The following is a 15,768-nucleotide window of genomic DNA, read 5'->3' as shown; positions in this document are numbered from 1 at the left end:
TAACGTCCTAGTGGATGCTGGGAACTCCGTAAGGACCATGGGGATTATACCAAAGCTCCCAAACGGGCGGGAGAGTGCGGATGACTCTGCAGCACTGAATGAGAGAACTCCAGGTCCTCCTCAGCCAGGGTATCAAATTTGTAGAATTTTTGCAAACGTGTTTGCCCCTGACCAAGTAGCTGCTCGGCAAAGTTGTAAAGCCGAGACCTCTCGGGCAGCCGCCCAAGATGAGCCCACCTTCCTTGTGGAATGGGCATTGACAGATTTTGGCTGTGGCAGGCCTGCCACAGTATGTGCAAGCTGAATTGTACTACAAATCCAACGAGCAATAGTCTGCTTAGAAGCAGGAGCACCCAGCTTGTTAGGTGCATATAGGATAAACAGCGAGTCAGATTTTCTGACTCTAGTTGTTCTGGAAACATATATTTTCAGTGCCCTGACAACGTCTAGCAACTTGGAGTCCTCCAAGTCCCTAGTAGCCTAGGCACCACAATAGGCTGGTTCAGGTGAAACGCTGACACCACCTTTGGGAGAAACTGGGGACGAGTCCTCAATTCTGCCCTATCCATATGGAAAATCAAATAAGGGCTTTTACAAGACAAAGCCGCCAACTTTGATACTCGCCTGGCAGAAGCCAAGGCCAATAACATAACCACCTTCCACGTGAGATATTTCAAATCCACGGTTTTTAGTGGTTCAAACCAATGTGATTTTAAGAAACTCAACACCACGTTGAGATCCCAAGGTGCCACAGGAGGCACAAACGGGGGCTGACTCTGCAGCACTCCTTTTATAAATGTCTGAACTTCAGGTACTGAAGCTAGTTCTTTTTGAAAGAAAATCGACAGAGCCGAGATCTGTACCTTAATGGAACCCAATTTAAGGCCCATAGTCACTCCTGCTTGCAGGAAATGCAGAAATCGACCTAGTTGAAATTCCTCTGTTGGGGCCCTTTCGGCCTCACACCATGCAACATATTTTCGCCATATGCGGTGATAATGAGTTGCTGTAACCTCTTTCCTGGCTTTAGTAAGCGTAGGAATGACTTCCTCCGGAATGCCCTTTTCCTTCAGGATCCGGCGTTCAACCGCCATGCCGACAAACGTAGCTGCGGTAAGTCTTGGAACAGACAGGGCCCCTGCTGCCGCAGGTCCTGTCTGAGTGGCAGAGGCCATGGGTCCTCTGATATAAATTCTTGAAGTTCTGGGTACCAAGCTCTTCTTGGCCATCCACGAGTATCGTTCTTACTCCTCGCCTTCTTATTATTCTCAGTACCTTTGGTATGAGAGGCAGAGGGGAGAACACATAAACCGACTGGTACACCCACGGTGTTACCAGAGCGTCCATAGCTATCGCCTGAGGGTCCCTTGACCCGGTGCAATATCTTTTATAGCTTTTTGTTGAGGCGGGACGCCATCATGTCCACCTGTGGCCTTTCCCAATGGTGTACAATCCTATTGGAAGACTTCTGGAGGAAGTCCCCATTCTCCCGGGTGGAGGTCGTGTCTGTTGAGAAGATCTGCTTCCCAGTTGTCCACTCCGGGAATGAACACTGCTGACAGTGCTAACACATGATTTTCCGCCTATCGGAGAATCCTTGTGGCTTCTGCCATCGCCATCCTGCTTCTTGTGCCGCCCTGTTGGTTTACATGGGCGACTGCCGTGATGTTGTCTGATTGGATCAGTACCGGCTGGTTTTGAAGCAGAGGCCTTGCCGGCCTCAGGGCATTGTAAATGGCCCTCAGGTCCAGAATATTTATGTGTAGGGAAATAACCTGACTTGACCAAAGTCCCTGGAAATTTCTTCCCTGTGTGACTGCCTCCCAGCCTCAAAGGCTGGAATCCATGGTCACTAGGACCTAGTCCTGTATGCCGAACCTGCGGCCCTCTTGAAGATGGGCACTCTGCAGCCACCACAGTAGAGATACCCTGGTCCTTGGAGACAGGGTTATCAGCCTATGCATCGGAAGATGCGATCCGGACCACTTGTCCAACAGGTCCCTCTGAAAAGTTCTTGTATGGAACCTGCCTAATGGGATTGCTTCGTAGGAAGCTACCATTTTTCCCAGGACTCGCGTGCAATGATGCACCACTACCTATTTTGGCTTCAGGAGGTCTCTGACTAGAGATGACAACTCCTTGGCTTTCTCCTCCGGGAGAAACACTATTTCTGGTTTATGTCCAGAACCATCCCCAGGAACAGTAGACGTGTCATAGGAACCAGCTGTGACTTTGGACTGTTTAGAATCCAACCATGCTGTTGTAGCACTTTCCAAAATAGTGCTACCCCGACTACCAACTGCTCCTTGGACTTCGCCCTTATAACGAGATTGTCCAAGTACGGGATAACTACAACTCCCTTTTTTTGAAGGAGTATCAACATTTCGGCCATTACCTTGATAAAACACCCTCGGTGCCATGTACAGTCCAAACGGCAGTGTCTGGACTTGGTAATGGTAATCCTGTACCACAAATCTGAGGTACTCCTGGCGAGGATGGTAAATGGGGACATGCAGGTAAGCATGCTTGATGTCCCAGGATACCATGTAATCCCCCTCGTCCAGGCTTGGAATAACCGCCCTGAGCGATTCCATCTTGAACTTGAATTTTTGTGTTCAAGGATTTTAAATATAAAATGGGTCACACCGAACCATGCGGTTTCGGTACCCCAACCCGTGTGGAATAGTAACCCCGTCCTTGTTGAAGTAGGGGCACCTTGAGTATTACCTGCTGGGAATACCGCTTATTAATTGCCTCTCGCACAGCCTCCCTGCCTGAGGGAGTTGTCAGCAAGGCATATTTTAGGAAACGGCTGGGGGGAGACATCTCGAATTCCAGCTTGTACCCCTGAAATACTACTTGAAAGAAACAGGGATCCACCTGTGAGCGAGCCCACTAATTGCTGAAATTTTTGAGACGGCCCCCCACCGTACCTGGCTACACCTGTGGAGCACCCGCGTCATGGTGTGGCCTCACAGGAGGCGGGGGAAGAATCTTGATTCTGGGAACAGGCTGACTGGTGCAGCTTTTTTCCCTCTACCCTTGTCTCTGTACAGAAAGGAAGCGCCATTTGTTTCTGAAGCCGAAAGGACTGTACCTTTGTCTGTGAGGAAACCTGAGGTAAAATTATTTCTTCCCAGCAGTTGCTGTGGATACGAGGTCCCAGAGACCATCCCCAAATAATTCCTCACCCTTATAAGGCTCTCTATGCGCTTTTTAAGTCAGCATCACCTGTCCAGTGACAGGTCTCTAATACCCTCCTGACAGAATGGACATTACATTTATTTTGGATGCCAGCCGGCAAAATATCCCTCTGTGCATCCCCCATATATAAGACGACGTCTTTAATATGTTTTTATGTTTGCCAACTAGTATCCCTGTTTGACAGGGTCACCGACCACGCTGCAGCAGCACTATCTGCAGGTCTCAGTCTAGTACCTGAGTGTGTAAATACAGACTTCAGGATAGCCTCCTGTTTTTTATCAACAGGTACCTATTAAAGTGGCCGTATCCTAAGACGGCAGTGCCACCTTTTTTGACAAACGTGTGAGCGCCTTATCCACCCTAGGAGATATCTCCCAGCGTAACTTATCCACCTGGCGGGAAAGGGTACGCCATCAGTAACTTTTTATAAATTACCAGTTTCTTAACGGGGGAACCCACGCTTTCACACACTTCATTTATTCATCTGATGGGGGAACAAAACACTGCCTGTTTTTTCTCCCCAAACCTAAAACCCATTTTTAGAGGTGCTTGGGTTAAAGTCAGAAATGTATAACACATTTTTTATTGCCGGGATCACGTCACGGATGTTCCTAGTGGATTGTGTATATGTCTCCACCTTGTCGACACTGGAGTCAGACTCCGTGTCGACATCTGTGTCTGCCATCTGAGAGAGCGGGCGTTTTTGAGCCCCTGATGGCCTTTGAGACGCCTGGGCAGGCGCGGGCTGCGAAGCCGGCTGTCCCACAGCTGTTACGTCATCCACCCTTTTATGTAAGGAGTTGACACTGTCGGTTAATACCTTTCACCTATCCATTCACTCTGGTGTCGGCCCCACAGGGGGCGACATCACATATATCGGCCTCTGTTCTGTCACCATATAAGCCTCCTCATTCAACATGTCGACACAGCCGTACCGACACACCGCAGACACACAGGGAATGCTCTAAACGAGGACAGGACCCACAAAAGCCCTTTGGGGGGACAGAGTAAGAGTATGCCAGCACACACCAGAGCGCTATATATATACAGGGACTAACTGAGTTATGTCCCTAATAGCTTTTATATAATATACTGTATACAGTGCCAATTTTAATGCCCCCCCTCTCTTTTCCCTCTTACTGTGCAGGGAAGAGCCAGGGAGCTTCCCTCCAGCCGAGCTGTGAGGGAAAAATGGCGCCAGTGTGCTGAGGAGATAGGCTCCGCCCCTTTTTCGCGGCCTATTCTCCCGTTTTTTATGGAATTCTGGCAGGGGTATTTACCTCATATATAGCCCCTGGGGCCATATATTGAGGTATTTTAGCCAGCCAAGGTGTTTTTATTGCTGCCTCAGGGCGCCCCCCCAAGCGCCCTGCACCCTCAGTGACCGGAGTGTGAAGTGTGTGAGAGGAGCAATGGCGCACAGCTGCAGTGCTGTGCGCTACCTTGGTGAAGACAGAGTCTTCATGCCGCCGATTTTCCGGACCATCTTCTTGCTTCTGGCTCTGTAAGGGGGACGGCGGCGCGGCTCCGGGACCGAACATCAAGGCTGGGCCTGCGGTCGATCCCTCTGGAGCTAATGGTGTCCAGTAGCCTAAGAAGCCCAATCCGGCTGCAAGCAGGCGAGTTCGCTTCTTCTCCCCTTAGTCCCTCGCTGCAGTGAGCCTGTTGCCAGCAGGTCTCACTGAAAATAACAAATTCTAAGACTATAACTTTCTAAGAGCTCAGGAGAGCCCCTAGTGTGCATCCAACCTCGGCCGGGCACGAAATCTAACTGAGGCTTGGAGGAGGGTCATAGTGGGAGGAGCCAGTGCACACCAGGTAGTCTAAGATCTTTCTAGAGTGCCCAGCCTCCTTCGGAGCCCGCTATTCCCCATGGTCCTTACGGAGTTCCCAGCATCCACTAGGACGTTAGAGAAAAGTGTTGTGTAATAGGTTATGTGAGGCACGCTAGGATTTTGTTTACAAAGCCCTTGTAATAGCAATTAACAGCAGAATCTGTCTGCGGAGCGCTAATGTCTTAACGGTGGACTGGGTTACAGCACAGGTCAGCAATACAGCATGCTATTAAGGGAGACTCTTTAGATCACACCACCTATTGTTGCCCTACTGCACCGGGGACCAATGGTGAACACATTTTAATTCTCACTGTTTTCAACAAATCTGAGAAGACCGTGAAAACGCTAAATGTGTCACAGAAAAGAATGTCCGAGTGGTAGAGTAACAAAAGGAGAAACAGGAAGGTTAAATTAAAATCTGTATTCTGAAATAAATGTAATTTACTTCTCAAGCATTAACATTTACAATGTTAGTTTAACCTCCAGATGAACCAGGGATTTGCTCCAGACATGCCGAATGTTACCTGCTGGCGACGGGTGAGGGTGCCATTGGTGAGGGGGGGAGTGGCCTCCTGGGGGGTCACCCACACCCGGTCCAGCTGAGCAGTGACGTGTCTCCTCTCTTCTTCCAGAGCACGAGACAGTAGCTCAAACTGTGCCTCCTGCGCTCTCACCGAGGCCAAGATACTGGCCGGGCTGTCAGACTCAGGCTCATCCATAAAGGTTACAAAGAGACCCTTAGCTAAAGGAGAGAAAGAGGAGAGAGAAAAAGAGGGAGAAGAAAAAAAAAAAAAAAAAGGAGGGAGAGACAGACACCAAATTAAAACCAGTAAGAGACAGTCCCACAAACCCGAGATGACCTCCACTCCTGGCTGCTTGTATGACCACCAATCTTTAAGTGGCCAGAAAAATCACAGAAAATACATGCATCTCCCATAGTAACTGCAGACCAGGAATGAAAGGCAAGGAGACAAATTAGACAGAATCTGCCATTAAATTGTTCATATGCATTCAGAGTTATTGAGAAAACTCAATTAAAACAAAGGTAATACACCATTCAGTACCAGGGAGGGACCAGAGCTTTAGAGAGAGCATGCATCAATTTTAAAGACATCTATGTTAATTGTATTCATAAACTTTACAAATTGGTACAAGCAAAAACTACTCAAAAATGACGGAATTAAAATATAAAAGATGAAGGCAACTGGATGCCAATCACCATAAAGGGATCGTTTACACAGGTGCTTGACAAGAGGTGACGCATGGTATGACAAGATATAATCCTTACAGCTATTAAACAGGTTTACAGACGACACTCTAAGTGAGGATACTGTACACCAATTCCAAGTGACATTTTACACCCAAAATAAATAACTAATTTAATATTTTCCCCAAAAAATTGTCGTCTCAGGCAAACACGCTGTACAATCGTGTACACTCTGTACAATCAAATCCTGGGGAAAGAGGATACACCTACCAGACCAATTTAGGAAAGGATATACTGTATGCGCGAATTACAATAAAATAATTCAATTCAGAGCAATGCTAGCATTGTGCTGTCGTAATGCCATGGAACGCTAGTAACCATGCAAACATTTTCCGTCTCACTCCAATAGTGTTTAGTAAAATGAGCGAAGTATGCTGTGAACAGCTGAACATTGCTCCGAATGGAACATGTCCCTTATATCCTTCTACTGCATCAATTTTAAGGCAGACGGGACAAATATAAGTCATTGCCCATATGTTTTGTGTGTACACCACACAGGGCCGGATTAAGGGCCACACGGGCCTGATAGTGAGAAGTGGAGGAGTGTCCAGTGATGTGTGGGTGTGATTAGTGACATATGGGCATGTACACTGCTTACACTATAAACTCCAATGTCTCCCAAAATGTGTAATTATAGAAAAACTGCATCTCTTTGTCAAGAAATTAGAAATACAGTTTTAAATTGTTATGATTAATGGCAACCATGTGGCCAGATGGACAGTTAATCATCATCATGCTGTTACCATGATGGGCCTATTTTTATCTGGGGTCTGGACTCTGGAGTTGTAGCGCCATCCGCCCCATTCTTAATCTGGCCATGACGTTACACCAAGAACCTGTCTGTCCAAATCGCGTAGAATCGCTCCCAAGGTATGGTATGCTGTACACATTATTGATTTAAAAAAAAAAAAAAAAAAAAAAGTGTGTACTTTATTCAGAGATGGACGCCGAACACATTGCTGCAGCAGCTTTGGACAGCTGCAATAAATTAGGGTGCTGGCACGGCAGAAACAATCGAACGGCTCCCGTTACTTTATATGGGTGTGATACTGCTGCAGCAAAAAATATTTTTTAATTCCATAAATGACTTAATAAATCAGGCAGTTAGGAGGGCAATAATAACACGCGATAGCTACTGCAAACTCACCCAAAAGACACTGCTTGAAAAAAATTATATATGTACGATCTCATTCGCCTTTCTTGACCATTTGTGATACATTTTTGTTAACAGAACATTGCATCATCTAAGGCTCTTTTGAGCTAATAAGGAAAGATTCAATTGTTTAATGAGTAACCATAATTGCATATCGCCAGTCTCTTTAGACAGAGCAATATGCAACTGTTTCGGTGCCCATTGCTTTATCATGCTGACTGTGCCCTGCAATTACTGGTTTAGCGGTTTAAAATGACTAAACTCGACTAAAGTGCTGGGCGTGATACAAAAAGTGCCATTTCGGCACCCAAATGGGTCACCTTTTGCACATTTCTGCTCACCAGCATGGGGGCTGCAAGAAATGCAGGCACTGGCAGTTTTTCACACCCAAACAGAGCAACAAGATAATTGCTCCGCCCGGCCTTGACATATGCCGAAGCAAATAACTAAAATTCCCTCCATAAAGTAGAAGGAGTTTTCATCATAACCAATTCCGTCTGTGTACACTGGATATAGCGTCTATATTATACAAGCCTGAGAATGTCAGAATTGACGGACATGAGCTCTTGTGATAAAGGGCTATCTTTTCCTAATATTTTGGCCCAAACATAACTTATTTTAATTACTAGCATTAAAAACAGGATTTTAAATTACCTACCGGTAAATCCTTTTCTCGCAGTCCACAGAGAATACTGGAGTCCATTTAGTACCGTGGGGTATAGACAGGTCCACTAGGAGCCACTGGCACTTTAAGAGTTTAACAGTGTGGGCTACCACCTCCCTCTATGCCCCTACTACCAGACTCAGTCTAGAAACTGTGCCCGAGGAGACGGACATACTTCGAGAGAAGGAAATACACAGACAGTGGTGAGATTCACACCAGCTCACACATATTAAAAAAGAAAACCAAGCTAACCAACTTGAAACAATTCAGCAACGACTGAACCAATAATACTTAACCAAGTAACAAGCAGGAATACGAAGCACTGGGCGGGCGCCCAGCATTTTCTACGGACTACGAGAAAAGGATTTACCAGTAGGTATATAAAATCCTGTTTTCTCTTACGTCCCTGAGGACGCTGGGGTTCCATTTAGTACCATGGGGATGTACCAAAGCTCCCAGTACGGGATGGAGAGTGCTGAAGGTCCTGCAGAACTGATAGACCAAACTATAGGTCCTCAGTGGCCAAAGAATTGAACTTGTAGAACTTAGCAAACGTGTGCAACCCTGACCAAGTAGCTGCTCAGCAAAGCTGAAGGGCCGAGACACCCCGGGCAGCCACCCAGGAAGAACTCACTTTACGAGTAGAGCGAGCCTGTACAGAACTTGGAACCGGCAAACCTGCCATAGAATAAAGCATGCTGGATAGTAAGCCTGATCCAGCGAGTAATCGTCTGCTTAGAAGCAGGACACCCAATTTTGTTGGGATCATAAAGGACAAATAGTGCGTCCGACTTTGTGACGAGCAGTTCTCTTCACATAAATTTTTAAAGCCCTCACAACATCCAAGGGCTTTGAAGTAGTCGAGGTGTCAGTAGCCACTGGCACCATAATAGGTTGGTATGAAAAGCCGACACAACCTTTGGAAGAAATTGTTGACGTGTTCTGAGCTCAGCTCTATCCTCATGGAAAATCAAGTAGGGGCTCTTGTGCGACAATGCCCCCAATTCTGACACGTCTTGCAGAAGCCAATGCCAACAGTGTGACCGCCTTCCAAGTAAGAAACTTTACGTCCACCTCCTGTAAAAGGTTCAAACCAATCCGATTGCAGGAACTGCAGCACCACATTAAGATCCCAAGGTGCTGTAGGAGGCACAAAAGGTGGTTGGATGTTCAGAACCCCTTTCAAGAACGTCTGAACCTCAGAGAGCAGCCAATTGTTTTTGGACGAAAATGGACAAGGCCGAAATCTGGACCTTTATGGAGCCTAAGCGTAGGCCCACATCCACACTAGGTTGCAGAAGGAGGAGAAAACGTCCTAGTTGAAACTCCATTGCAGGAAACTTCTTGGATTCACACCAAGACACATACTTTTTCCAAATCCGATGGTAATGTTTAGACGTTACGCCCTTCCTAACTTGTATCAGAGAAGGAATGACTTTGTTCAGAATGCCCTTCCGTGCTAAGATCTGGCGTTCAACCTCCATGCCGTCAAACATAGCAGTGGTAAGTCTTGATATGCGAACTGCCCTTGTTGTAGAAGGTCCTCGCAAAGAGGAAGAGGCCTCGGATCCTCCAGCAGTAATTCGAGAAGATCCGTGTACCAAGCCCTTCTTGGCCAGTTCGGAGCAATGAGGATCGACTGAACTCTTAATCTTTTTGTAAGAGAATCCTTCGGATGAGTTGAAGTGGAGGGAACACATACAATGACTGGAACACCCACAGAGTTACCAGGGCACTGCTTATGGGTCTCTTGACCAGGAACAGTACCTCTGAAGCTTCTTGTTGAGGCGAGAGGCCATCATGTCTATCTGAGGTGCAGGCTTGTTACTGCTGCGGATACCTCCGGGTGGAGGCCCCATTCTCCTGGATGGAGATAGTGTCTGCTGAGGAAGTCAGCTTCCCAGTTGTCCACTCCTGGAATGGAGATTCGCGAACAGCACCACCGCGTACTTTTCTGTCCAGAGGAGGATTCTTGTTAGCTCTGACATGGTAGCTCTGCTCATTGTTCCGCCCTGTAGGAGACTGCCGTTACATTGTCCAACTGAACCTGAATGGACTGATCTTGCAGAAGATGTGCCGCTTGTAAAAGATCGTTGTATATGTGCCATAGTTCCAGAATGTTTATTGGAAGGATGGTTTCCAGACCACTTTCCTTGGAAGTTTACCTCTGGGTGACTGCTCCCCAACCTCTGAGACTTGCATCCGTGGTTAGAAGGATCCAATTCTGAATCCCAAACCTGCGTCCCTCTAGTAGGTGAGAAGATTGCAGCCACCTGACGAGTGAAATTCTGGTTTTCGGCGACAGGCGTACCCGCTGGTGCATTTGAAGATGTGATCCTGACCACTTCTCTAGGAGATCCAGCTGGAAGAACCTTGCATGAAATCTTCCATACTGTAGAGCCTCGTAGGAGGCTACCATCTTTCCCAGAACGCGAATGCACTGATGAACAGATACCTGGGCTGGGTTCAGGACATCCCGGACCATCGAATGGATCACCAACGCTTTTTCCACTGGTAGAAACACCCTCTGTACTTCCGTGTCGAGTAGCATCCCCAGGAAGGGCAGTCTCCTTGTCGCCTGCAAATGTGACTTTGGAACGTTCAGGATCCACCATGATCCCGGAGTATTTGAGTTGAGAGAGAAATATTCTGCAACAGCCTCTCCCTGGAAGATGCCTTTATCAGGAGATCGTCCAGATATGGAATAATGTTCACTCCCTGTTTGCGGAGTATCATCATCTCTGCCATGACCTTGGTGAACACCCTCGGTGCTGTGGAAAGGCCAAATGGCAAGGTCTGGAACCGAAAGTGAGACAGTCCTGTAGTGTAAACCTTAGATAGGCCTGGTGAGGTGGCCAGATCGGAATGTGGAGGTACACATCCAGGGATACTAGAAATTCCCCCTCCCCCAGCCCTTAGATCAGCGCTCTCAGACACCATCTTGAATTTGAATACCTTTAAGTAGAGGTTCAATGACTTCAGGTTCAATATTGGTCTTACCGAACCGTCCGGTTTCGGTAACACAAACAGGTTTGAGTAGTAACCCCCTTTTTTTTTTTCATATGAGAGGTGGAACTGGAACAATGACATTTGTTTGTACCAATTTTTGAATGGCTTCCTGCAGGATAGTACTTTCTTCAAATCAGGCATACCAGCTTCGCTGACAGAATCTGTGAGGTGGGAGTTCCTTTAACTCCAGTCTGTACCCCTGGGTAACTATCTTTTACCCAGGGGTCTAGGAATGATGACGCCCAGATGTGACTGAAATTTTTTAGTCTCGCTCCCACCTGCCTGATCTCCAGGCTGGGAGGTCCACTGTCATGCTTAAGATTTTGAGGAAGCAGAACCTGGTTTCTGTTCCTGGGAACCTGTTGGTGCAGGTTTTTTGATTTTCCCCCAACCTCCTCTAAAGAAGGTGGGGGCATCCTTGGATTTTTTTAATATTTGCGGTCCGAAAGGACTGCAGTGTAGGATATGATTTCCTAGCCGATGCAGCTGCGTAAGGAAGAAAGGTCGAGTTACCCCCAGTTGCCTTGGATATCCACGTATCCAGTGCATCCCCAAACAGGGCCTCACCTGTGAAGGGTAGGTTCTCCACACTTTTCTTGGATTCTGTGTCTGCAGTCCATTAGCGCAGACACAATCCTCTGCATGCAGAGACTGCCATGGTTGTGGCCTTGCGTTAAGCAGGCCCAGGTCCTTCATGGCTTCTACCATGAAGCCTGCGGAATCCTGTATGTGACATAAAAACATGTCAATGTCACTCCTATCCATGGAATCTAATTCATCAAGTAAGGTGCCTGACCACTTTACTATGGCCCTAAAAATCCATGCAAAAGCAATAGTGGGTCTCAGAGCCACTCCACTAGTAGTGTATAGCGATTTGAGCGTAGTCTCAATCTTGTGGTCAGCCGGATCCTTAAGGAAGGCTGAGCCAGAGACAGGTAAGACAACCTTTTTTTACAATCTAGATACAGAAGCTTCCACAATAGGTGGCCTTTCCCACTTCTTCCTATCCTCTTCAGGGAAAGGGAAACAAATTAGTAATCTTTTAGGGATTTGGAATTTCTCCTACGTCCTAGAGGATGCTGGGGACACTTCAAGAACCATGGGGTATAGACTGGATCCGCAGGAGACATGGGCACTTTAAGACTTTAAAAGGGGTGTGAACTGGCTCCTCCCTCTATGTCCCTCCTCCAGTTAGATTCTGTGCCCAGTGAGACTGGATGCACTCTGAGGAGCTCTCCTGAGTTTCTCTGAAAAATACTTTTGTTAGGTTTATTATTTTCAGGGAGAACTGCTGGCAACAGTCTCCCTGCTTCGTGGGACTTAGGGGAGAGAAGCAGACCTACTTCTGCGAGTTTCAAGGCTCTGCTTTTATGGCTACAGGACACCATTAGCTCCTGAGGGTCTGAACGCTAGGAACGCCTAGATGCTCGTTCCCAGAGCCCGCCGTAACCCCCCTTGCAGAGCCAGAAGTCAGAATACGGGTGAGTAGAAAAAGATCTGAAGACTTCAGTGACGGCTTTGAGGTACCGCACAGCGGGCGCGCTGCGCGCCATGCTCCCACACACAGACGGCACTGCAGGGCGCAGGGGGCGCCCTGGGCAGCATAAATCCAAACCCCCACCAGTAGAAATATTTTAAAAAAATAGCGGGGCTGAAGCGCGCCATTAAGGGGGCGGGGCTTAGCCCTCACAACTCTCATCAGCGCCATTTTCTCTTCACAGAGCTGCAGACACGCTGGTCCTTTCTCTACACTGCTGTACAAGTAACAGGGTGCAAAAATAAGAATTTACTCACCGGTAATTCTATTTCTCGTAGTCCGTAGTGGATGCTGGGGACTCCGTAAGGACCATGGGAAATAGACGGGCTCCGCAGGAGACTGGGCACACTATAAGAAAAAGATTTGGTACTACCTGGTGTGCACTGGCTCCTCCCTCTATGCCCCTCCTCCAGACCTCAGTTAGGATACTGTGCCCGGAAGAGCTGACACAATAAGGAAGGATTTTGAATCCCGGGTAAGACTCATACCAGCCACACCAATCACACCATATAACTCGTGATATTAAACCCAGTTAACAGTATGAAATATAACTGAGCCTCTCAACAGATGGCTCAACAATAACCCTTTAGTTAGGCAGTAACTATATACAAGTATTGCAGACAATAAGCACTTGGGATGGGCGCCCAGCATCCACTACGGACTACGAGAAATAGAATTACCGGTCAGTAAATTCTTATTTTCTCTGACGTCCTAGTGGATGCTGGGGACTCCGTAAGGACCATGGGGATTATACCAAAGCTCCCAAACGGGCGGGAGAGTGCGGATGACTCTGCAGCACCGAATGAGAGAACTCAAGGTCCTCCTCAGCCAGGGTATCAAATTTGTAGAATTTAGCAAACGTGTTTGCCCCTGACCAAGTTGCAGCTCGGCAAAGTTGTAAAGCCGAGACCCCTCGGGCAGCCGCCCAAGATGAGCCCACCTTCCTCGTGGAATGGGCTTTCACTGATTTAGGATGCGGCAATCCAGCCGCAGAATGCGCCAGCTGAATTGTGCTACAAATCCAGCGAGCAATAGTCTGCTTAGAAGCAGGAGCACCTATTTTGTTGGGTGCATACAGGATAAAAAGAGAGTCAGTTTTCCTGACTCCAGCCGTCCTGGAAACATAAATTTTCAAGGCCCTGACTACGTCCAGTAACTTGGAATCCTCCAAGTCCCTAGTAGTCGCAGGCACCACAATAGGTTGGTTCAAGTGAAAAGCTGATACCACCTTAGGGAGAAACTGGGGACGAGTCCTCAATTCTGCCCTATCCATATGGAAAATCAGATAATAAGAATTTACTTACCGATAATTCTATTTCTCGGAGTCCGTAGTGGATGCTGGGGTTCCTGAAAGGACCATGGGGAATAGCGGCTCCGCAGGAGACAGGGCACAAAAAAGTAAAGCTTTACTAGGTCAGGTGGTGTGCACTGGCTCCTCCCCCTATGACCCTCCTCCAGACTCCAGTTAGGTACTGTGCCCGGACGAGCATACACAATAAGGGAGGCATTTTGAATCCCGGGTAAGACTCATACCAGCCACACCAATCACACCGTACAACTTGTGATCTAAACCCAGTTAACAGTATGACAACAGAAAGGGCCTCTTAAAGATGGCTCCTTAACAATAACCCGAATTAGTTAACAATAACTATGTACAAGTATTGCAGATAATCCGCACTTGGGATGGGCGCCCAGCATCCACTACGGACTCCGAGAAATAGAATTATCGGTAAGTAAATTCTTATTTTCTCTATCGTCCTAAGTGGATGCTGGGGTTCCTGAAAGGACCATGGGGATTATACCAAAGCTCCCAAACGGGCGGGAGAGTGCGGATGACTCTGCAGCACCGAATGAGAGAACTCCAGGTCCTCCTTTGCCAGGGTATCAAATTTGTAAAATTTTACAAACGTGTTCTCCCCCGACCACGTAGCTGCTCGGCAGAGTTGTAATGCCGAGACCCCTCGGGCAGCCGCCCAAGATGAGCCCACCTTCCTTGTGGAGTGGGCTTTTACAGTTTTAGGCTGTGGCAGGCCTGCCACAGAATGTGCAAGTTGAATTGTGTTACAAATCCAACGAGCAATCGACTGCTTAGAAGCAGGTGCGCCCAACTTGTTGGGTGCATACAATATAAACAGCGAGTCAGATTTTCTGACTCCAGCCGTCCTTGCAATGTATATTTTTAAGGCTCTGACAACGTCCAACAACTTGGAGTCCTCCAAGTCGCTAGTGGCCGCAGGCACCACAATAGGTTGGTTCAGATGAAATGCTGATACCACTTTAGGGAGAAAATGCGGACGAGTCCGCAGTTCTGCCCTATCCGAATGGAAGATTAGATAAGGACTTTTATAAGATAAAGCCGCCAATTCAGATACTCTCCTGGCAGAGGCCAGGGCTAGTAACATAGTCACTTTCAATGTGAGATATTTCAAATCCACCTTTTTCAATGGTTCAAACCAATGGGATTTGAGGAAATCTAAAACTACATTTAGATCCCACGGTGCCACCGGAGGCACCACAGGAGGCTGTATATGCAGTACTCCCTTGACAAAAGTCTGGACCTCAGGGACAGAGGCCAATTCTTTTTGGAAGAATATTGACAGGGCCGAAATTTGAACCTTAATGGATCCCAATTTGAGACCCATAGATAATCCTGATTGCAGGAAATGTAGGAAACGACCCAGTTGGAATTCCTCCGTCGGAACCCTCCGATCCTCGCACCACGCTACATATTTTCGCCAAATGCGGTGATAATGTTTCACGGTGACTTCCTTCCGTGCCTTAATCAAGGTAGGAATGACTTCTTCTGGAATGCCTTTCCCTTTTAGGATCTGGCGTTCAACCGCCATGCCGTCAAACGCAGCCGCGGTAAGTCTTGAAAAAGACAGGGACCCTGCTGTAGCAGGTCCCTTCTCAGAGGTAGAGGCCACGGTTCGTCCGTGAGCATCTCTTGAAGTTCCGGATACCAAGTCCTTCTCGGCCAATCCGGAACCACTAGTATTGTTCTTACTCTTCTTTGCCGTATGATCTTCAATACCTTTGGTATGAGCGGCAGAGGAGGAAACACATACACTGACTGGTACACCCAAGGAGTTACCAGTG

The 15,768-nt window shown here is 47.5% G+C and overlaps 1 protein-coding gene across 6 annotated transcripts in view; it reads right to left on the bottom strand.

The window, feature by feature from the left end:
* Positions 1-15,768, bottom strand: part of LOC135055015 (catenin delta-1-like) — a 259,589-nt gene that overhangs the window by 129,944 nt on the left and 113,877 nt on the right. For 3 of the 6 annotated variants that reach the window (XM_063958563.1, XM_063958564.1, XM_063958562.1), the window contains exon 2: positions 5,564-5,781. The exons of the other annotated variants lie outside the window; for them this stretch is intronic. In XM_063958563.1, coding sequence (XP_063814633.1) covers positions 5,564-5,758 — 195 coding nt within the window. In that variant the 5' untranslated portion in view covers positions 5,759-5,781. The remainder of the gene's footprint in view (positions 1-5,563; positions 5,782-15,768) is intronic. 6 annotated transcript variants of the gene reach the window in all.

Source organism: Pseudophryne corroboree, chromosome 3 (assembly GCF_028390025.1).
Source record: "Pseudophryne corroboree isolate aPseCor3 chromosome 3, aPseCor3.hap2, whole genome shotgun sequence".
In the NCBI taxonomy this organism is placed as follows: Eukaryota; Metazoa; Chordata; class Amphibia; order Anura; family Myobatrachidae; genus Pseudophryne; species Pseudophryne corroboree.
This window is presented reverse-complemented; position numbering and strand designations above follow the sequence as displayed.